This window comes from Crocuta crocuta, unplaced genomic scaffold, assembly GCF_008692635.1.
Source record: "Crocuta crocuta isolate KB4526 unplaced genomic scaffold, BGI_CrCroc_1.0 scaffold61, whole genome shotgun sequence".
In the NCBI taxonomy this organism is placed as follows: Eukaryota; Metazoa; Chordata; class Mammalia; order Carnivora; family Hyaenidae; genus Crocuta; species Crocuta crocuta.
Window position 1 is genome coordinate 4,959,322 of NW_027528369.1, and position 23,406 is coordinate 4,982,727.

Consider the following 23,406-nt stretch of genomic DNA (forward strand, 5'->3'; position numbering starts at 1 on the left):
ACTGGATACATGAGTGCTGTTAGTATTTATTAAAGTCTGGGAGGTGGATGGATAGATCTGGGGAAAATCAAGTTTGCTTTGACCTTGACCATTTCTGTAGACTCACCTCCATCAAGTACCACCTGAATCCACAGTGGTTCTCCGAAGATGGCACGGCAGAGAGGGCTGGCTCCCACCATGGACAGGCTGGAGCACCCAGTCACACTGAGCCTTTCCATCTTGTCTCGGATTGTCACATGCTTCTGAGCCATCACATGCCACTCACTGGTTGTGCACTCGGCAAACACAGTATATTCCCCAGGGGCTGTGAACTGGTGGATCACGTTGCTGGATAAACTGCCAGCAATAGTCAGTGTTAGCAATGTTGGGGACACACAAACACATGCATTCACACACATGTGTGCACATATGCACTCACCGACCTTGCACCTCCCCCGCCCCGCAAAGATAAACAGATGAAGAAAGAGATGCTACATGTCAAAGTTCTTGATGTTCACAAAGGTCATGTTGAGATGTCTAGAGCAGGTGGGAGTGGAAGAAATAGCAGTGACCAATCGGGGAGACAAATATTTGGTTACAAATCCTTTTTCTGCTATTTATTTCCTCTGTGGCTCATGTAAATCTCCTCTCATCTGTAAAATACTATGCCCCAGCCTACCTTTCTGAGCCTTATTTTCCCCACCTATAAAATGGGATCATATTCCAAATGTATCAGAATGGTAGATGTTTAGCTTCTCATTTTCCTGAGGGAACTAATTGAAAATCTTTAACATGGCCTGTACAGACCCACATAACCTCCCTTCCTGGCCTCACCCCCATCTTCTGCCACACCCCTCCAACTGTATGTCTGCTCAGACCTCTTTTCAGTTTCTGGAATGTACCACCTTCTGACTGCCTCAAGGCCCGCAGGTGTGCTGTTGCTGGTGTCTTTGCTGGGAACGCTCTTGCCTCATCCCTCTGCTCACACTCATGCTGCTGCTTTGGTGCTCAACTTAAACATCACCTCCTCAGGGAAGCCCTCCTTAGGTTCCCAATAAAGGCAATGCTATAGCTTCACTGCTTCTCCTGGGTGACACTCATTCCTGTGTGCTTGCTCTGTCACTGTCATTCTTCTCTGCCAGGTCGTCAGCACAGACGGTGTCTGTCTAGATCTCCATTATCAACCTGGCACCCAACATAGCACCTAGCATAGAGTGCATGCTGAGAAATATTTGACAAATGAGCATATTTGTGAAAAAGCTTGAAAACCAGATTTTTGGTGCTGGCCAAGAGGAGTAAACCCACCACTATCTCTTCCATTGATTACAACTTAAAACCTGGGCACAATTCAAAAAGAAATTTCCTGAGGACTATGAAAAGTAAACAACAGCAGACAGATTGGGGAGGAAAGTCCAAACTTCAAGAATTATCCATAAAGATGGGATTTTCCTGTTTTGTGTCTTTTTTCATTTTTAATTTCCTTTATAACTTGGCTTTGTCCCTAGGGTAGCCTCAGTCATGAAACTGCACAATGAATGAAGAAAACAAAAACTCCAAGAGAAATCCCCTCTGTTCAGCCAAGAGACCCAGGAGAAGGGACCCAGTGAGCCTGAGAGCACAGAAAAAATACCTGGTTTTGTTTTGTGTCGTTTCTCTTTTTTTCTCTCTTGGCCCTGCCCCACACTGCCCTCTCTCTTGGAGCTGCATTGACTCTATAGGGTGATACAGATACCTGATTCCCAAGAGAAAACCCATCTTTCTATCTAGAGGAGCCATGAAGAGAGATGTGTGGGAGCTGGAGATTGTGAGGGAGACCCTGAAAAGGAGAGATCTGGAGAGGAGGAGCCCCCACTTCCATGAACAACCCAGCACAGACTATGAGCTCACCCACACATTATGCACGTGCAAAGCAGACCCACAGACACACAGCCAAGGCTTTGTGTGAATCAAACTACAACATTAAACCACCCTGAGTGGCCCATGAGTAGGGCCAACCCACACACGTTTGGAAACAGCACCTACGTGGGACCCACTACCCACAGAAGGCAAATCATAAAGTGTGGTCTGAACCTAACCAAGTGGGTTGCCTGCTAAAACAAAACAAAAATCTATTTTCCAGAGGATTTTAACAGGATCCAGAGTCTCAGAACCTACTATCAAAATGTCCAGCATATAATCCAAAATTGCTTGATGATATACAAAGAATGAGGACAATTTGACACAATCTCAAGGGAAAACATAATAGATGTCAGCTTTAGGGTGACTCAGGGGTTGGAATTATCAGACAGACTTGAATTATCAGCCATGCTCCATAACATAAAAGTAAACCCTCTTTAAATGAACAGAAAGCCAGACATTCTAAGCAGAGAAACAGAAACTATTTTTTAAAAAGTGGAAATTTTAGAAATAAACTATCTGAAATAAAAAATTCACTGGATGCTTGCAATAGCAGAATAGTGATGACAGAGGAAAGCCAGTGAACTTGAAAAACGAGCAAGAGAAAGTATCCAAGCTGAAGAAAAGATGAAATAAATTGACATATTAATAAAATATTAAATTTTTAAAAGAGTAGAGCATCACCAATTTTTGTGACAATATCAAAAGAGAAAGCAGTTGTGTTATGGGAGCACCAGTGAGAAGAGAGAGATCAGTGTAGAAAAATATACCGAAGAAACAAAGGGTGAAAACTTACCCAATTTGGCAAAATATATACATGTAAAGATTAAAGAAGTTCCATGGACCCCCCCCCACAAAAGGAGAAAAGTTAAAACCATGCTCACACATGTAGTAATCAAACTGCTGAAAATCAAAGATAAAGAAAAAAATATCAAAATAAGCCTGAAAAAATGACACATTATAGGTAGAGAAAACAGCATGTGACTGACTGTAGGTTTCCTCTCAAACCCATGGCAGTCAGAAGACAGTGGCAACATCTTTAAGTGTTGAAAGAAAAGAATTGTCAACACCTAATTCTGTATCCAGCAAAAATGTCCTTCAGGAAGTGAAGCAAAATAAAGACAGTCTCAGGAATAAAGAAATCCTCTAAGAGAATTTGTCAAAAAATCTACTATAAAACAAATGTTTAAGGGAGTTTCTCCAGCAGAAAAGAAATGATACCAGAGGGAAACTTTGAATTTCAGGGATGACAGGAGAGCACAAGTAATGGTAAATAGTTTGGTAAATGCATAGACTATTTTTGTTCTCTTAAGTTCTTTAAGTGTGTATGACTGTTGAAAGGGATTTTCAGGGTGCCTGGGTGGCTCAAGTCAATTAAGCATCTGACTTCAGCTCAGATCATGATCCCACAGTTCGTGGGTTTGAGCCCCTCATTGGGCTCTGTGCTGACAGTTCAGAGCCTGGATCCTGTTTTTGGATTCTGTGTCTCCCTCTCTCTGCCCCTCCACCACTGGTGTGCGCCCTCTCTCTCACCCTCTCTCTCAAAAATAAATAAAGAGGCTTTCGATGTGTGTAAATGTCGTACATAGGACAATCATAATATAGAGGAGGGTGGGCAAAGGGACCTATATGCCAGTAAAGCTTCAACATTTTAGTGAAGCAAAATATTAACTCCATATAGACTGTGAAAGGTTGGATATGTATATTGTAGTCCCTGAAGCAACTACTAAAAAAGTAATAAAAAGAGCTATAACCAAAAAAGCTAATAGATATGTTAAAATGGAACGCTAAAAATAGTCAAATAATCCAAAAGAGGGCAAGAAAGGAGAAGAACAGAGAGAAAATAAACAGAGGGGCAAACAGAAAACAACAAAATAGTAGACCTAAATCTAACTATATCCATAGTTACATTACTTATAAATGGTCTAAACACAGCAATTATTGTACTAGATGGGATTTAAAAAAAAAAGTCTCAACCGTAGACTGTCGACCAGAAGCCCACTTTAAACATAATGATAAAGGGGTGCCTGGGTGTCTCAGTTAAGCAGCCAACTCTTGGTTTCTGCTCAGGTCATGACCTCACAGTTTGTGGGATCAAGCCGTGTATCAGGCTGGGTCTGCTGACAGCACAAGCCTGCTTGGGATTCTCTCTCTCCCCCTTTCTCTCTGCCCCTCCCCTGCTCACGCAGTCACCCTCACTCTCAAAAGAAAGTTTAAAAATTTTCAATAAATATAATGACATGGATAAGTTAAAAGTAAAAGTATAGAACTTTCACCAGCAAACACTAATCAAAAGAACACTGGAGTAGGCTCTACAAATATCAGACTATGTGGATTTCAGGACAAGAAAACACTAACTCTTTAGAGAAATGGGAAGGATGGTTTTGAATAGCAAAATCTGAGCTGTTTTTCAGGGATCTGCCTGGAAGAAGCGATTCATTCCATTCCTTGAGCTCTGGTGCCAACTGAAAGTGCTCAGGACTAAAAGGCAGAGAAACGGACTTTTCCTGATTTGTCTCCCAGGGATCTCACTGGAGGGAGAAGAGCGCAAAGTGCTTTTAGAAACTGCTGCCAACAAAGGAAGATCTGCTCAGAGAACAAAGCAATGGACGCAACAACTTAACATTTTGTGACGATCCTATGAGCCAGCAATTCCATTCCTGGGTGCAAACCCAACAAAAATGTGTACACAGTGCACCAAAGACCTGTGCTCAAATGTTCAGAGCTGCGCAGTTGGCAATTGTCCAAGTGGGAAACCACCCAAAGTCCTACCAGCACTAGAAAGGGGTAAGTAAAGTGAGGAATATCCATCTGATGGAATGTTCTACAGGAATGAGAAAAAAGAAATCACAATTATATACAACAATATGGATAGATTTCAAAAAATATACTATTGAGCAGAAGTCAGACACAAAAGAGAATACAATTTATGATTCCATTTATAGAAGTTTCAAACAGGTTGCACTGATCGACAGTGGTAGAAATTGGTAGCCTTGGGGCCCCAGGGAGGATTCCTGGGAGAATGTTCCCGTTTTGTTTCTTGACTGAATGCTGGTTACATGGATGTGTTCACTGTGTAGAAATTAACTGAGCTGTATCTTTTTTGTGCAGTTTTTTGTACATATCTTATGCTCCAATAAAAAGTTTAAGAATTAGTTGAAGACACTGCTACTCACTGATTTATACATGCTGCTTTGATAGTGTACATGAATGGGATGTGGCTTTTCTTTAAAAAGAAAGAAAATGGAGAAGAGAGCTCACATTTTTTACTCTTTGCTCATTATGTCCAATTGTTAAGAATACCAAGGTCTGTACCATTTTGTTCATGTCACTCACAAGTTGCTAGCCAGCTTGGTGGATAAAGCCACCTGACCAAATTGGGCAGTGTGATGGGATGGATGGAAAGGGTAGGAAGCTGGAAGGAAGGTCTGCTGGCTCAATCAGTCACCTGCATAACCTATTGACTCAACCAGTCTGAATCTCGGCGCTCTTGTGCATACAACGAGGTAGGAGCCATTCCTGGCTGGGTTGTTGTAAGGTTTAAATGAGACCGTGGCTGAGTAGGTACCTGGCATGTGATAGACTCAAATATTGTGGGGTATTGTGTGTGTGTGTGTGTGTGTGTGTGTATGTATAATAGGATGGGATTTATGCCACTTAGCATAAATATAGTCTTAAATATAAAAGTAATGTATACTTCTGTAATAGTAATGGCAACAATTACCCATTTTTAAGAATCAATTCTGTGCCAATTATTTTCTTCTTTGTAGTCCCATTTAGCTCTTAAAATTACCCAGTGACTGTTAGTAACTCTTGGAACAATAGTAACAATCATAGATCATATAGCCGAATGGCTTAAAGATTCTTAAATATCCTCTGCAGCGAATGGGAGTCACCCAGATTCTGCCCTTCAAGACCGAGGTCTGCCTCCCCCAGCACTCTGGTGTGTTAGTGGCCTAGGGCTCGCAGCTGAATCCATCTCCAGGACTTCCCCTTGACCAAAGGGAGCAGCCTCCCCCAAGGTGCCATGTGGCATCTGATGGCCACTCAATGCTAGAGCACAGAGGTTGTACTCTCCTGCCTCAGTCAGGTCAGGTCCCAGCTCTAGAGTTCTCTGTGGGGGTGGGAAGGGCCTGTGTTGCTAGCACATCCCAGTCCACCTTCTACCCTTGCTCCATCTTGGAACCCTCCCCGACTCAGGAAACCTGCTCCACCCCAAATTAGTTTCCTGGTACCCAACCTACATATTCTCCTAAAAACAATTTCTCCTAACTGGTGAGCATCACAGCTCTTCATGAGCAGACCCCTTCTGAGTTTTTCAGCATCATCTTTCATTTTCCCCACAACGCCTGAACTCCCGGTGTAAAGAGGTGGTACTCGCAGTTACCTGACGAGGCCACGCCCCTTCACATCCATGATGTCCCTTTCTCCACCTCCACAGATCCTGCCTGGTTCCTCTAAAGACTTCAGTCCTTTATGACCTTAACTTTCCACATAATTCCTCTGAACCTCCCAACATCCTGTGCACATCTAGGTCCCTCTAAAGTTTGTGCTGTCTTACAAATTAACGATTTCCAGGGAAGCCCCCCCCCTCCAAATTCAGCTGTGTGTAGAGGCAGCTCTGAAAAGACCCAAAAATGACAGCAATTCCCAGATCTGTCGGTAGGTGGTGCTGAGTTACCCAATGCTGGACAAGGACAAATTTCACCTTAGCAAATTGTTCCATAAGGCACATAATAACGTTTCAGAAACATAGAAACTTTCCCACAACAAACAGTAAAGCAAAACAGCTTGACATATGATGAACACAAGACATCGGGAGTGCAAGGCAAGAAAAATCTAAGGGAGAAATCTTTGACTTTATTATGCTGTTTCTATTTCAGATTGGATTCTCTTCCATCAGCTCATATTGTCTGTCTAGGGTGGAGATGAAGTGGCTCATTGAGGTCTTAGCTTAACAAGGACTTAAGCAAAAGTAGGATTCCGTACAAACACATAAAAGAAAAGCACAGCAACATTCATGCAAGGTATGTTACTTCTGGTACTTAAAATTCATGCCATTTTTAATATTCTAGATTGAATGCTGAGGATGCTGTTGCTGATAAGAAAGCATCAGAAATAGATCTCCCAAAGTTAACAAAAATGATAGAAGAACATAGGTGACTATTTTCAAGGTCCAGCAAGTCTTTAAGATAGATGAAATTGGATTGTTTGAGAGAAAGAGGGATGACAGAGGATGCCACCATCTATTTCTTCTGGCAAAAAAAAAAAAAAATCACTTACAGTTAATGCTCAGAGGAATTGCAAATGTAAAAACACTGATTATTGTTTCTCTTAGATTATCAAAGAGATGAATCCCAGAGAATCCAGGGAGCAATATGGCACACACCCTTGGTCTCACCATCCCGAGTTGACTAATTCGCATTTTGTCCCATTTGCTCCAGTTTTTAGCTACTGTTTGTTTATTACTGGAATGTCTTTGTATAACTAAAGTCTTAGCCCAGCTACAGACAGTCGATTTCGACAAATGCCAAATGCAAGTTGTTTAAAATGTGGGGACTGGGGGCACCTGGGTGGCTCAATCGGTTAAGCGTCCGACTTTGGCTCAGGTCATGATCTCATGGTTCGTGGGTTCGAGCCCCGCGTCTGGCTCTGTGCTGACAGCTCAGAGCCTGGAGCCTGCTTTAGATTCTGTGTCTCCCTCTCTCTCTGACCCTCCCCTGCTCATGCTGTCTCTCTCTCTCAGAAATAAATAAAACATTAAAAAGTTATAAAAAAATAACTAAGATAAAATGTGGGAACTGGACGATTGTGCAGCTTAGCATTTGCTGTTTTTTCGTTGCCATGGTCGCAAACGGTAAGAAACCTGCACAAGAAGGCTGTGGGTATTTGTATCACTTAAACATTTTTCCTCCCAAAGCATCTTCACGTGTAATTTCTCATTTTACTCCACGAAACAAGAGAGCCATCAATATTAATGTGACAGGGAAGGAAATGGAAACCCAAGATCGGAAATTACCTCACACATGTGAGCAGCAGCTGGGATTAGAACCTTAGCTTCTGGGCACACAGCACGGCGCCTGAGGCCTCAGAATGCTGTCGAGTTTGAAATCTGCACTCACAGGGTCAGCTCTGGGCCATGGACAGGGCTGGCCCCTCTTGGCTGCCCCAGCCAGGCCTTCCAGCAGTGCTGAGCACGTACAGGACTGGATTCAGAGCCTCCAGCTCCCCACAGGATGGAACTGCAGATGTGTAGGGTTAGGAACAGGGCTTACGAGCCTCCCTGACTTCCCTGGGGATTCATGTTGAACCGAACACCCCTGTAAGAAGCCCCCAACCCAGTGAGCATCTGGAAGTTCTGGATTATTTTGGGGATACCCAGCAGAGCAGAACGGAGCTTACCCGAGGCCCAGGTAGGGCTTTGAAATGTTATTAATTGAGTTCAGCTGCCATGAGGCCAGGGGTGGGGTGGGTTATGCTCCCCTAGAGGATGCAGAGTCCAGTGCCTTCATGCTGTGTAATCTACCAGGGGCCTGAGAGCCTCAGATCTGATGCCACAAAGCCCTGACTGGCGTCACCGCATTGCCACTCACAAGCTGTGTGCCTTGGGCACTGCCACGGTACCTCTCTGAGCCTCAGCTGCTTTGTCCATAAAAACAAAATGATAATTACCCAGCTCAGCACTGACCAATAGAAATACAGTGTGCACCAGCTGTGTGTATGTTCTAATAGCCACGTTGAAAAAGTAAGAATAGGTAAAATAAATAAATTTTAAAATAATAATTTATTTTCTTTAACCCAATATATCCAAAATACTTTCATTTCAACATGTAATCAATCTTTAAAAATTATTGAGATACTTTACATTTTTTAGGAGAGGTTGGTGGTGGGGGCTAAATTTTCAAAATCTCATATGTATTTTACATTAATTACATTAATTAAGACCTGCCACATTTCTAGTGCCCAGTAGCTTATGTAGTAAGTGGCTATTCTGCTGGCTAGTACAGCTCTAGCCGATAGGGTTTGTAGTGTGGATTAAGTGAGATTATATGTGAAAGCTGCTTGGCTGGAGGTTTTTTTTTTTTTTTACAAATAGTTTATTGTCAAATTAGTTTCCACATAACACCCAGTGCTCATCCCCACAAGTGCCCTCCTCCATGCCCATCCCCCCTCCCCCCCACATCCATCAGTCCTCAGTTTTTGTCAGCATTCAAGAGTCTCTCATGGTTTGCCTCTCTCCCTTTCCTCCACCATTTCCCCCCTTCTCCCCCTCGTTCCTCAGCTCAGTTCCTCCTAATCCTCCTATACATGCAAACATACGATAGTTGTCCTTCTCTGCCTGACTTATTTCACTCATTGGCTGAACCATTATTAATAGTGCTACTATTCTTATTTATCATTCTTACCAACAGAACACATTCCCATGTCCAGGTGAGCATCTATTTCACCTCATTACCAACTCCTTGGACAGTGACCCAGGAGAGATTCTACACAGAGCCAAGCCGTAAGGACCCAGCTCTTCNGACCATTATTAATAGTGCTACTATTCTTATTTATCATTTTACCAACAGAACACATTCCCATGTCCAGGTGAGCATCTATTTCACCTCATTACCAACTCCTTGGACAGTGACCCAGGAGAGATTCTACACAGAGCCAAGCCGTAAGGACCCAGCTCTTCACGACTGGTCACGTGGCCTCCATACTGCCACTCCTCCCCATTCCTGTATGTATGCTCCTTTGTACTGTGGCCCTGCCGTTCCTTCCATCAACAGGTAGAGTCTCTCTCTCCACCTGTAGACCCTGGGCGTGGCCATGGAACTTACTTTGGCCAATAAGACATTAGAAAATGTGATACAAGTAGAGATTTGAAGAGTTTGCACAGTAGGCCTTGTTCTCACTTGCCGCTAGAAACCTTCTGCCACCATGCCAGTGAGGCTAGGCTAGCCTGTTGGGTGGTAAGCACTGCATGCCCTTAGCCAATATTCAGCTAATCACCAGACATATAGGTGAGGACTTCTGAGGCCGCCCGCCCCCATCTGGGCTGGCCCAGATATGCAAAGCCATCTAGCTGACCCAAAGAGCCATGAGGAATAATAAATATCCTAAGCTACTAAGCTTTGGGATGTTTCGTTATGCAGCAGAAGCTGACTGATACATCCTGACTCAAGGCTCAGAGATTCCTCTTACCTGGGAGGGTAGAAGGGATCAAAAGTGTGGCCATCTCCTGTACTAATTATACATGAAAGTTTTCCGATGTAGGGAGAGAGGAGCCATGTCAAGGAGATGGTGACATTGTCAAAGATGAAACTCTCATTGGACACCATCAGCTGCAGGCCTACAGATCAAAAAGGAAAATGCTGTGTGGCATCACAAAGCAAAATTGCATGCCTCTGTTTAAAACATACTCCCTTCTATCCACCTGTCTTTTATCTTTAGGTGGGGCTTTTTAAAAAGTGTTTTAAATTTCATTTTGTTTTTACTTTTTTTTAATGCTTATTTATTTTTGAGAAAGAGTCAGAGAGACAGAGAGAGACAGAGGCATGGGAGGGGCAGAGAGAGAGAAGGAGACACAAAGCCGAAGCAGGATCCAGGCTCTGAACTGTCAGCACAGAGCCTGACGTGGGGCTTGAACCCACAAACCATGAGATCATGACCTGAGCCAAAGTTGGACGCTTAAATGACTGAGCCACCCAGGTGCCCCTTTAAAGTTCTTTTGAATTTTATCTTTCATTCATAGGTAACACATGACTAAGGTACAGAATTTGAAATGTATAAAGGGCATGAGAAGAAAGCCTCCCTCCCCTGTCATTCTTCTGTGTCCCCAGAGTCAGTCATTGTTACCAATATCCCGGATCACCTTCCAGGGATACCTACACATTCCAAGCACACACATACTTTTCTGTTCTTACAAATGGTGCACACTGTGCTCACTATTTGGCACTTTCCCTTTTTTTTTCCTTCCACCTAGTATATCTTGGAGATAGTTCTGTATGAACTCAAAGCTGCCTTGTTCTTTTCAATAGCTACACAGTGTCTTCTAATTTATTTAACCAGGATTCTGTTGATTGTCTAAATGTATTTCATCATGTTTAAAAAGACAAAAAGGCAAATCACCTTTAGAAAGATCTCCTTGGCTAAGGTGGCCAAGGATTCATTGTGAGGCATTTAGTGCACATTATTTTACAAAACCTGAGCTTTCAAAACTGGCATGGAGGACAGGGAGGGGCATAGAACTTGCTGGGGCTTTATGCAGCCCCAGGCTAATTAATTTGTGCCACAGATTCTTTCAGTTTCTGAGCACAAATGGAGAAGAAAAAAGAGAAAAGAAGCTGAATGCACATGAAAAGGCCTTTTTCTGAGCTAGTCGGAAAGCCTTCGTGGTCCCGATTCACAGCCGCCTGAGGAAACTCAGGCAGCAGCAGGGGCTTTCTGGGCACTGTGGCAGGAGGCATGGGGTCGGGGACTGCTGGCTAGGGTCTCTCCCTTTACAAATCAGAAACACTGATCAGAGCACACCGGTTCCCAAGGGGCAGGATATTTGAAATCGAAATCAGTGCAGAAAATTTGGTCCGGGGTCACCAGACTCAATACACCCTCTGGCCTAAGTGATGCATTTGTCCAGTGACGGCCACACTGCGACGGGCAGATCTCCAAAGGGCACCCTTTGTCCATTAGCAAAACCACCAAATGGAAAGCGCTGCCAAAACACGTGGCCTCTCCTTCCCAGAAAACAGAACGAAGACATCCTGCTCCCTCTCACTCCGCCCCAGCGCGCCCAGGACACTGACGGCACCGGTAGAACTTGTCTTCTCTGTGCAGTGTCCCGCCTCACAGACCCTGCTCTCCTGGATTGCCCCTGGGGCCCCCAGCATTCCCTGACTCGCTCTTTCCCTTCAGAGCTCCCTGCACCATCACTCATGTCCTCCGTGGGAGGTGTGTCGTGACCGATTCCCTGGACGATGGCAGAATGTTGCCTTAGGGGAACGCAGTGCTCTGATATGCTGTTAGTAGGCGTGCAGATCAGTGCGGCCACTTCGGAGTGTAATTTGGCAATTTCTGTGAGCATTTAAAGTGCACATACCCTGTGACCCAGAGACCTCTCCTCTGAGCAGAATCCAGCACTTGTCAAGATACATGCACGAGAATGAGTGCAAAGTGATACCTAACAGCAGAAGATCAGAAACAGCCTAAATGTCCATCAACAGGGGGCTGCTTCAATAAATTTTGACATAATCTTATGATGGGACACTATGCAGTCATTAAAAGAATAGATCGTGACTTGGAGAGATGTCCAGAATATATTATTAAGTAAAAAAAAAAAATTGAGCTGTAAACTAATATATTTAACATGATTTTAATTTACGTATATACAGCCATGTCTGAAAAGAGTTTAGAAAGCAAGGAAGTAGGGCCCCTGGGTGGCTCAGTCACTTAAAGGTCCAACTCTTAGCTCAGCTCAGGTCATGATCGCATGGTTCAGGAGATAGAGTCCTGTGTTTGGCTCTGTGCTGACAGCTCGGAGCCTGCTTGGGATTCTCTCTCTCCCTCTTTCTCTGCCCCTTACCCACTCATTCTCTCTCTCTCATAAACAAACAAACAAACAAACAAACATTAAAAAAATAAAGAGCAGGAAAGGACTTAACACTAAACACTTAACAGTGGTTTCCTTATGAGTAGGACTGGAGAATTGAAGGGAGGAATTCTTTCTTGATTTATAAAACTTTTATAAATTGTGGTTATACAGGCTATTTTTGTGACTTTCGAGTTTTTAAAAGTCTATGCATAATCTAAAATGCAGTTTACAGGAAGGGCGGTGGTCAAGGTGGGTATGGGGTGTGGGAATGAGATCTTTTGACTTTGTTCCATCAAGCAATGTTGGTCTTGTCTGATGTGTTTGTCGGGTTTTCCAGGAAATTTAATTTCTGGCTTGACAGTTCATTTCTGCAACCGGAGTCTCAAACTCTTTACCCCAAGAAGCTAAGTCAGGTGAGGAGGCCAGGCTGCAGGGCATGAGGGGGGACTGAGGAAGTTTTAGTACACAGATCGGCACCCAGGAGTGTCCGCTCCCTCTGCTCCAAGTGGGGCTGCACCTGGTGTGGAAATCAGGGAATTCCCATGTCCAGGCAAGCTGGAAACTCACCTTCCTGGCACTGGTACTGCACCCACAGGTAGCTGCCCTGGGTGGGGCACAGGTCTCTGAAGTAGGTCCCATCTGCGGCCACCTGGCACACCTGCAGCCCCTGGCACTGACCTGGGAAGTGCCCGAATCCCAGAAGAAGCAGGAATAGCAGGAAGGACAGAAAGGGACAGGTTCAGTCAGAGATGAATGACCTCTCATTCATTCATTCATTCATTCACCCACCTTCTGCCCAACAAATCTCTGCTGGTGTCCACAGAAGACCAGGCAGGGGACTAGGTCCTAGGGGGAGAAAGAAGTAGGATTCTTTCCCTCAAGCTGCTCAGGGGCCAGCACAGCGGTTCTCAAATCTTAGAATATGCCAGAATCTTCTGGAAGGCTTTGGAAGACAGAGATTTCCAGGCCCCAACCCCAGCACTTCTGATTCAGTGGGTGTAGAGGTCAGCTTAAGAATTTACTTAGAATTTCTAGGGGCAACTGGGTGGCTCAGTTGGTTAGGCATCTGACCGCAGCTCAGGTCATGATCTCATAGTTCCAGCACACAGAACAGTACCCAGCACCTAGCAGGTACGAAATGAGTTTTGCATGAGTAAATACAAAGAGAGCCTTTGCTCTCTTCTGTTGTGGCGTTGAGCACAGTACTAGGTGATTGTTTGTATTCATATCTGTCTCCCCATTAGACTGTGAGCTCTTTGAAAAACAAACTGCTTGATTCATCCCAGGATAGAGCATGGCATGATGTTAGGCTCAATGAATGTTCACTGACCAACTGACCGAATGAATGAGTGAGCCTGCTGCTTAGATACAAACAGACCCTTCCAGATCCTGCCCAGATCTGCTCCTCTGACCTTTCCCAAGAGGATGCAAGGTTCCCCTCCAATGTGCTTTCTGGAGGTGGCTGCAAGTTTGGAAACTTGCACCTGGGCCTTTGCGGAATAACCCACTCGGTCCCCTCAGTGGGGGGCAGTTCCGTCATGAGAGAGGCACATTCGTCAGCCCATCCAGTCCAGGCCTTTCCCGCTCCGAGGGGCCACAGCCTCAGCAATGCCAGAGCAATAGGGAGAGTGAGTGGGAGCCACGTGGCTGACGTCAGCATCTCCTGCCCCTACACCTGCTCCCAGGGGACCAGGGACAATGCTGGGCTGATACGGAAGGGAGAAGGGCAAGTCGCTTTCCCAGGGAGAGGCAGCATTTTCCCCAAGCGGGGCACGAGGCTGCTTGGCAGATTCTGGGAATACAGGGCATTCCTCCAGGAATCTTCACAAGCCTTTGGGTGGAGGCAGAGGCCCTCAGCGAATTGCTGAGAGGCGTATGTGGGGAGACTCAGCCTGAGGCCCCAGAGCTCCCAGCTTGGGCACAGACTGCTGCCTCCTCACTTGGCCAAGAAGCAAGAGACCACCTGCCTTCCTGGGACCCTGCAGACCCGACACTAATAACCACAGCAGAGAGGAGGGGCATCCCTACGTCCTGGATGATACAGGTTTCTAAGACCTTTGTGGCCCCCAGGAGGGTGCAGGGAGCCCCTGTAATTCCTGAAACTGAACCCTTGTCACCAGGCAAATGCAGCTCACAGGCTGATTTCACCTGATTCAGAAAAATAAGGCCATAGAGAAACTCTCCCACATGAACAAGAGATGCCACCAAGACTGTGTGTTTCAGCATTATTCAAAATAGCCAGGGATTAGCACACAACCCGTTCAACTCTCAACAGAGAAAGAAGAATTATGGTACAGTTATGCAATAGATGAAACAAACTGGTATGTGTATCAAAGTGGATAGTACGAAATTCAAAGTCATACTCATTTCTGTGATGAAGGGACATTAAGCAAATACGGAATAATGTCAGGATTTAACAACAAGGGGTAGGTGGGTCTATGGGAGTTCACTGAAATTTTTCCGAGTTTATTTATTTATTTTGAGAGAGAGAGAGCGCGCACACACACGTGTGTGTGAATGGGGTAGGAGCAGAGAGAAAGAATCTCAAGCACAGAGTCTAATGCAGGGCTCGAACCCACGAGCCATGAGATCATGACCAGAGCTGAAACCAAGAGCAGGGTGCTCAACCAACTGAGCCACCCAACCTCCCCAAAATGCTTTTATTGTCTATATGTTTGGAGTATTTAGAAATTTTTAAACATTAAATTAAAAAAAGAAAGCAGGGTACCTGGGGGCCTCAGTCAAACATCTGATTCTTGATTTCCGCTCAGGTCATGATCTCATGGTTCATGAGTTCGAGTCTCTAGTTGGGCTCTGCCTTGACGGTGAAGAGCCTGCTTGGGATTCTTTGTCTCCCCCTTCTCTCTGCCCCTCCCCTGCTCATGTGCGTGCTCTCGCTCTCTTTCTCAAAAAAAAAAAAAAAAAGAAAGAAAGAAACTTTTTTTTTTTTTAAAGAAAGTAGGGCACTTGGGTGGCTCAGTTGGTTAAAGATCTAACTCCAGCTTAGGTCATGATATCACGGTTCATAAGTTCGAGCTCCACATCGGGCCCTCTGCTATCAGTGCAGAGCCTGCTTCACATCCTCTGTTCACCTCTCTCTGTCCCCCTTTCCCACTCATTCTCTCTTTCTCTCTCTCTCTCTCTCACACACACACACACACACTCACAAATAAAAGAAACATTAAAAAAAAAAAAAAAGCAAGTAGTATTGCTTGTGACCAAGTGGACTCAGGGGCAGAATGCCCCCCTGCCTGCCGAGGTGGGTGTGGCACCCAGTGAGGAGGCAAGCCATGGCCCCCTCCCTTCCCTGCATGGTGCTGTGGGCAGAGGCTGACCCATCTTCCTAATGCTGGAGGCCCAAGGAAGCCTTCCAGAACCCTTTTCTGGGTACGGGGCCCCAGGAAGTGCCCTGCCCCCGCAGCCAGAGCTGTCCTTGGGTCCTACCTGCCACTTCGTCCTTGACGCTGACCCAGGTGCATCCTTCCTCCAGTTCTGAGGGGCGTGCAGCATCCTGGACGCAATAATGGGGAGTCTGGCGCCCGTAGAAGGCGTCCTGGATCTGGATAACCTCCCCTGAGCCACAGTGCATGGTGGCGTTGAGGCCGTCACAGGCCAGGCTCTGGCCAACACCTGTGACAAAGGGAAGGTGACACCTTAGGAGGGACCATGGTCACGCCTGGGCAAGTGCCTGGCTGATGGGAAGTGGAGGGGTGTCCGGGGTGAGGCTGAGATGAAGGGACACAGAAGCCAGCTCCACAGGAGAGGGGGATAGATGGTGGTGGGCGTGAGAATGGCTCTGGAGCCAGGCTGCCTGGGCTTAGAGGCCACCAGCCGTGGGCTGTGTGACCCTCTGCAAATCACTCAGCTTCTCTATGCCCCTTAGCACAGGGGAGTGTCAGTACTACACCCCTAGAGGGTCTTTAGGAGGATTCCATGAGTTTATACATGCAGAGTAAGGGCTATACAAACACCAACTTGAACCTTATCTGAAAACAGTGCCTGGCACATCATAGATGCTAAACAAGCATCTGTTGAATGAATGAGTGATTTTAGTGCATCTTCCTACCAATCCTAGAAGCTCAGCTATTATCTTCCCCTCTAGGAGCATCAGGCTCAGGGGGCCACTGTGCTGAGACCGCCCCCACCCCCACCCCCGCCTCCAGCCCGGCTCTTGAACCGGTGAATTCAGTGAACGTTTGTTGGAAAACAATGACCTGGCTCAGGTGAGCACAGCCAGAAAGGAAACTATGGACCTAAACTCCAGCTTGTCTGCCTGCTGGGAACACCACAGGGTAGAGGAGGAGACCGAAAGTCTGTGTTAGTTTCCTACAGCTGCTGTCTGTACTAACTACCACCAAACTCATGGCTGAAAACGGTACAAATCTATCGTCCTCGAGTTGCAAAGGTCACAAGTCCAAAATGGGTCTTACTGGGCTCGTGTCAGGGATCTGGTGCCTCTGTCTGTCCTGAGCCTTTTTCTGCTTCCAGAGGAGCCGCGTTTGTTGGATTGTGACCCCTTCTTCCATCTCCAAAGCCAGCAGCAGCCAGCATCTTCCAGGCTCTCTCTGGCCACAGGCAAACATGAGTTCAGGTCTTATCATGGTCACTTCCCAGCTGTGTGGTCTTGGGCAAGGAGCTTACCCTTTCTGAGCCCCACTAATCCTCTTATAAAGAGGCCTCGCCTCGAACAGCAGAGGTGCTTCTATTGTGAGTAAATGCACACAGCTCTGTTCCTGGAGGTGCTGCTTGGTTGTGTCAGCTGTTCACAGTGTGACCTTGTAGCAGTGGCCCCAAGGCCCTGGGGCTGAAAGGTTCGGAGACAGGCTCCAAGTTGGGGTGCAGAAGGGGCAAGCTCTGGGGAGCTGTGATAAAAAGAGAGGGAAGTTGTATGACCCACACGTCCCTGAAGCTACAAGTTTCCAGAATCAGCCCGGCTGGAGGAGTTAACCCTATGTGGCTCCTATTTAAAACCAGACCGGGGATGTGGGGGGAGGGATGAAGCAGGGCGTCCTGTAAGTGCCCAAATCCAGAATGGGCCCTGGGAGCTGGGGTTCTTCACTGTGGGGCTTGGAGACAGGGAGGGGGCTGAGCCCAGGAAGCCTGGAAGCTTCTCTTAAGCCTGTCTTGAAAGTCAGGGGAACATGGGGCAGCTTAGTTCCAAAACCAGGCCCCTACACCAGGGCCCCTGCATGGCAGGCAGGACCAGTGTGGGGCCATGGGTCCCTCCTGCCAGGGCTCTTAGACAGAGTCCCCAGGGAGGAGTCCCCAGGGCGAAAAGGGGGTCAACCATGGACAGCAGCTAGAAAGAACACAAGAACAGAGTGTAGGGACGTTCTGGAGTCAGGGAGGGTGAGTGCTGGAGACTCAGACCCGGGCTGGCCATGGCAGCAGGAGTCAAGGGCAAATGAGAACAGCCTCCTGGAACCACGTCTCCTTCATAGGAAGACTGGGAAAAGAGAGTAAGTGGGGCTGGGCATTTGCCCCTAGATGCAGGTGTCTGAGAGGAAAGGAGGGACGTAGGTGAGACTAGTAGGTAAGTGGACAGGGAGAGGGGAATGTGAGCTGGGGAGGTGAAATAGACACAGAGCACCACACAGAGACAGGTAGGCATTTCGGGAGACGTGGAGACAGAGATAGAGACGGGGACACAGGAAGACACAAAGACAGAGACCCAGGGACACCCGGAAAGAGGTAGAGAGAAACAGAGACACATGGAGGGACACAGAGAGACAGAAGGAGGGAGACCCCACAACAGAGGCCAGCTCACCAAACTCGCAGATGAAGGCAGACGGCTGCGTGCAGTTGTCTGAGGCCGCCCATCCAAAGGAATCGTCTCTCTCGATATAACCACAGGTGTTTGGGGCAGGAGAGGCCCCTCGGCGCCAGTGGCTGTAGCTCACATTTGAGGTGTCCAGCCAGATCCCTGGCCCTGGGATGGGAACACAGGTACCAGGACTTGCAGACATTCTTCTGACCCTTTTTATGCACAGGCGTCACCTCAGCTCAGCTCCTGGTGCTGCGGGAGGTGCTCAGTTAAGGCCGACAGGCTAACGGCCTCTCTTTCCCATGCCAACAAAGAGACATTGCTAGCTGTTACCTTCCAATACCCAGACGTAAGAATTCAACCTAAAAACTGGGGTGCCGAGTCAGGGAGCCCAAACAAAGTAGTTTCATTAAGGACATGATGCTTCCAGCTCTGTCTTACCATAGTCTAAAAAAAGAGCACAGAAGTGTGCCTCGGGGTGTTCGAAGGCGTTCCATAGAGAAGCAGGGTCCCTTGTCAAATATATTTAGGCACACTCACTTAAAATGGGAGTTTTCCTTACTTCCGGGACTCCTCAGTCCCTTGAACACACTGATGTGACTCTTGAAGTCAGGTTGTGAGTGTGTGTGTGTGTGTGTGTGTGTGTGTGTGTGTGTAATACAAAGGCATTTCAAGGACACTTGAAACCTAGAAAACACTATAAATTACTCTAAAGACTCAAAAGTGTATTTATTCATTTTTAAAAATAAATCCATATGAATGGTTAAAAAAATTTTACAGTGGAAAAGCGTATAAAATAAAAACGTCTCCCTGCTCCCAACCTATGGGTTACTCCCATTACTATTATGTCTTGTGAATTGTTCTAGAGTGGATTTTATCTATATGTCAGCATCCATGAGTGCCTGAAATCAATTTATACAAATGCCATCATACTCCACACGATATCCTGCTCCTTCTTAAATAGCATTAAATATTGGGGGTTGTTACATCTCAGTCTACACTGATCTACCTCATTTTCTGTAAAATGAGCCATGTGGTATCCCTTGGTGATTTCAAATAGACACAACTGCTTTCAGTGGATAGGAAGGGATGTTCAATAAACAGAAATCCACAATTGCTACATCTACAAATCAAGAAACCATTCAATAGATATTGCCTGAAAATGCATTTCAGAATTAAAATCCTGTGGCTATGAGTGTTTCCCAGCTGCTCCCTAATTAAGCCTTTCCATCCACTCTGGTAATAAGTGCTTAGCCCAGACCAAGTTACGCATTTCTAAAACCCAGTGGCTTCCTCAGGGCAATGTCATGTGGCAGGACTCTGACTCAAGAGAGTCCTCTCGCAGCGTTCTCTTGGGCAAACAGTTTTCTCCCCCTGGAGTTCATTTTCCTCATCCATAAAATAAGAGTAGCAATGTGTACCTCGTGGGGTGGGTGCGAGAATTGAATATAAATGTTCATTTGTCCATTCTCTGCTAGGTGCGGGCACTGGGGAAAGAAGAGTGGCCAGAATGTGGTTCCTTACCTCAAAGAAGCTCACTGTCTAGGAAGGAAGATAGACACCTAAAAATTGAAAGTCATACCAAAAGTACCCTCCCAGGGGTGTGGGCAAGGCTCTACGGTGCATAGAGGACTCAGCGGACCATGCTGGGGTTGGAGGAAGGAGCCCTCACAGAGTAAAAGGTAAGTAAGAGTTTCTAGGCGGACCATTAAAACGAGACCATCTACTGTGAATGGGGCGGAGCCAAGCTCTTAACGTGCTTTACTCTCATAAGAAATGGAGAAAGGCATGTGGAAGTGCTTTGAAAATAGCTTAGTAATTATTTCCTGAGACTCTGTTCCCACATCTATACAACAGAAGCAACAATATCATCTCACTGGTTATTGTAGGGATTTGGAGTGATAATGGGCAAGAAGTACTAAGAATAGTGCTGGCACTATTCTAGCAAGAACTGAAGAAGCTATAGCTAGTATTATTAGACACATTCAAACAAATGGATATTTTCAGAGTGTTGGCTATGTGTCAAATTCTGTGCGAGATTCTGTACATGAATTATTTCCTTTGATCCACAAAAGCAGAGGGTGTCCTTACCATGAGAATTAGGATATATTACATTGTTCTATGAGGTTCTGGATTAAGAGGCAACGGTGAGAGGGGCACCTGGTTGGCTCAGTTGGTTCAGCGTCCAACTTCAACTCAGGTCGTGATCTCGCAGTTTGTGAGTTTGAGCCCCACGTCGGGCTCTGTGCTGACAGCTCAGAGCCTGGAGCCTGCTTTGGATTCTGTGTCTCCCTCTCTCTCTGCCCCTCCCCACTTGCTCTCTCACTCTCTCTCTCTCAAAAAATAATAAGCATTAAAAAAAATTTTTTTTAAAAGAAGCAATGGTGAGAATCACAGCCACAAGCTTCCTTTGAAATACAGCTTTCAGAGCACCTACCTTCTGTGGTTCCATTCCGAGCCAAATTTCCTACAAGTCCAATCCACCATTCCCTGTCCTGGGAGATATGCTTCTGCAGAAACTTCTGGGTGTCCTCGTCACGAATAAAGACCAAATGGCCCCCTTGCCCCTCGCACCAGCTCTGGGCACCATAGAAGGTGTTGCTGAGAGGCACAAATTCATAGCAAGAGTCTCTGAAAGCCACTTGGCTCTTTGAGCAAGAGCTGCCGTCTTCTGGCGTAGCGATCACAGCCCTAAACCTCAGAGCAAGGCCCAGGAGTAGCAAGCCCGCTGCCTTCATTCTTCAGCTATCACCCGAGCATCTGGATGGAGCTGGCGCTGAGGTCCTTTTTATACTGGTGGCTCACAACTGTCTGCCGTCCATCTTTCCTTCTCTCTTTCGTCAAATAATAGCACCTGCCTCTTAGTTAAGAGACAAAAGGCTCAGGATGAATGTGTCTGCATTTTTGCTTTCCCCAGCTCTTTGTTCGATGCCTGTTCCAAATCCCATTGATTTGCAAAACGGTCTTCAAGAGAAACATAAAGCCGCTATCTCACCTGTCTGCTTGTCATTCGATAAACTGTTAGCTTCTGATAAAAATTCCTTGCTATTGGTTTGATGCTGTTACCCTGGAGGACCACATGTCTCACGAGAGGCCATCAGCATGTGAGAAGTATGTGATAAAAGAAAAATGGCAGGCAAGTGGGAGTGATGAGATGGTAAAGGAACCAAGTAGCACTCATCCCCAATCCTATTGTCCAGAGTGGGAGCTGTGCCCACATGGTAATCACATTCTCTCCAGCGTGGGCTTAAATCCTAATGGATATGTCTCCCTCTCTCTGGTTCATCACATTACCACTCATGCCTATTGGAGAATACAAATTTCCGACAAAATTGTTTCAATATCATCATGAAAGTAAGCTTTTAAAACCTCAAACCTGCCTATCCTCACCCACTGCCTTAAACCCTCTAGTGGATGTCCATGGTCTGTGCATCAAGTTCAAGCTTCTCAGCTTTGTATACAAGGCTTTGTATGAATTGGCCCCTGACCATATTTCCAAACACACCCTCCAAATGTGGGGAAACAGAGTCACTCATTGCTGATGGGAGTATAAACTGTTATAACCTCCGTTGTGGGCAGTTTGACCACATCTATCAAAATTTTATTTATTATTTTTAAGATTTTTTAAAAGTAATCTCTATAGCGAATGTGGGGCTTGAACTTACAACCCTGAAATCAGGATTCACATGATCAGTATACTGATTGAGCCAGCCAGGCACCTCAATATCTCTCAAAATTTTAAAAGCACAATCCCTGTAATGTAGCAGTTCAACTTCTAGGAATTCTACCTACAAATAAATTCATAGATGCACAAAATGTCATACATATAATGTTATTTATTGCAGAATTTTGTAAGAAGGAAAATTTGGAAACAACTTAAAGTGTCCATTGGTAAGAAAGTGGTCAACAAAATGTGGTACATACCCACACACAAAAATGATCAAATTCTTTATATACAAATTTGGAAGAATATCTAAGATTTTTGCTAATATTAAAAGCAAATTATGAGATAGTGTTGATGGCCCAATCCTGTTTTTTTAAAAAAATTTTTAAATTTATTTATTATTTTGAGAGATAGAGCACACATCCATGTGAGTAGGGGGAGGAGCCGAGAGAGAGGACAGAGAGAATCCTAAGCAGGCTCTGTGATGTCAGCACAGAACCCGAAGTGGGGCTCGACCTGAGCTAAAATCAAGAGTCAGGTGCTTCGTGGACTGAGCCATCCAGGCGCCCCAATGATCCAATCCTATTTACACAAAAATATCTATGAAGATTTATTTGTATGTGTAGAATATATCTCATAAAGGACTTACAAGAGACTGGCAGTAGTGATTGCTTGGGTCAGGGGTCGGGGGACCTAGGTGAGTAGGAGGCAGAGGAAGGAGCAAGACTTTGGTTTCATCGGCCATATTTTGGAAACTTTTCTATCTTGTACCATGTGATAAATATCTTAGCTGTTCAAAAATAATAAATTCTTTTTTTTAAAAAAGCTCATGGTGGGATGCCTGGTGGCTCAGTCGGTTGAGCGTCCGACTCTTGATTTTGGCTCAGATCATGATCCCAAGGTGGTGGGATTGAGCCCTGTGTCGGGCTTGCGCTCTCTCTCTCTCTCTCTCAATATATATACATATTTTTAAATCTCATGGGCCCATCATTCCTCCATTAGGTCAAAGTCACACACAGCTCTTTCTAACTATCCTAGTTGCCTTCTAGTACCTTCCTTCGTGCCTCCATGTGTCTGTGCTCTTCGCTCTGCCAGGAACCCTTTTCTCACGGTCCCGCCCAGTCTACTTTTGATACCCCACTCAAACGTCAGTTCCTCTGCGGATTTTGTAGAACTTGCCTCACATAATATGCCTCTCTCCTCTGAGTTTCCTTTTTCTTTTTTGTCGATAAAAACTTAAGACATGGTTCATATACCATACAATCTACCCATTTAAAATGTGCAGGTCAGTGGTTTGTAGTACATCCATGAAGTTGTGCGACCTTCACCGTGATCCATTTTAGAACATTTTCATGACCCCAAAAGGAAACCCTTTGCCCGGCTGGCATTCACTCCCAACCCTCCCTCCCGCCAGCTCCTGACAACCACTAATCTCCTTCCTGGCTCTGTGGATTTGCCTACTCTGGACGCTTCATATAAGCAGAATCACATAACATGTGGTCTTTGTGACTGGCTCTGTTGGCCCAG

General features: G+C 45.7%; 1 protein-coding gene across 1 annotated transcript in view; it reads right to left on the reverse strand.

Moving 5' to 3' along the window:
* Nucleotides 1–20,953, reverse strand: part of LOC144223351 (polycystin-1-like protein 2) — a 92,296-nt gene extending 71,343 nt beyond the window's left edge. The window contains exons 1-6 of the mRNA XM_077754056.1: nt 20,653–20,953; nt 18,219–18,380; nt 15,896–16,081; nt 13,019–13,129; nt 10,066–10,213; nt 107–336 (exon numbers count right to left, since the gene is read on the reverse strand). Of these exons, the coding sequence (XP_077610182.1) occupies nt 107–336; nt 10,066–10,213; nt 13,019–13,129; nt 15,896–16,081; nt 18,219–18,380; nt 20,653–20,953 (1,138 nt within the window). The remainder of the gene's footprint in view (nt 1–106; nt 337–10,065; nt 10,214–13,018; nt 13,130–15,895; nt 16,082–18,218; nt 18,381–20,652) is intronic.
* Between the last annotated feature and the right edge of the window lie 2,453 nt (nt 20,954–23,406).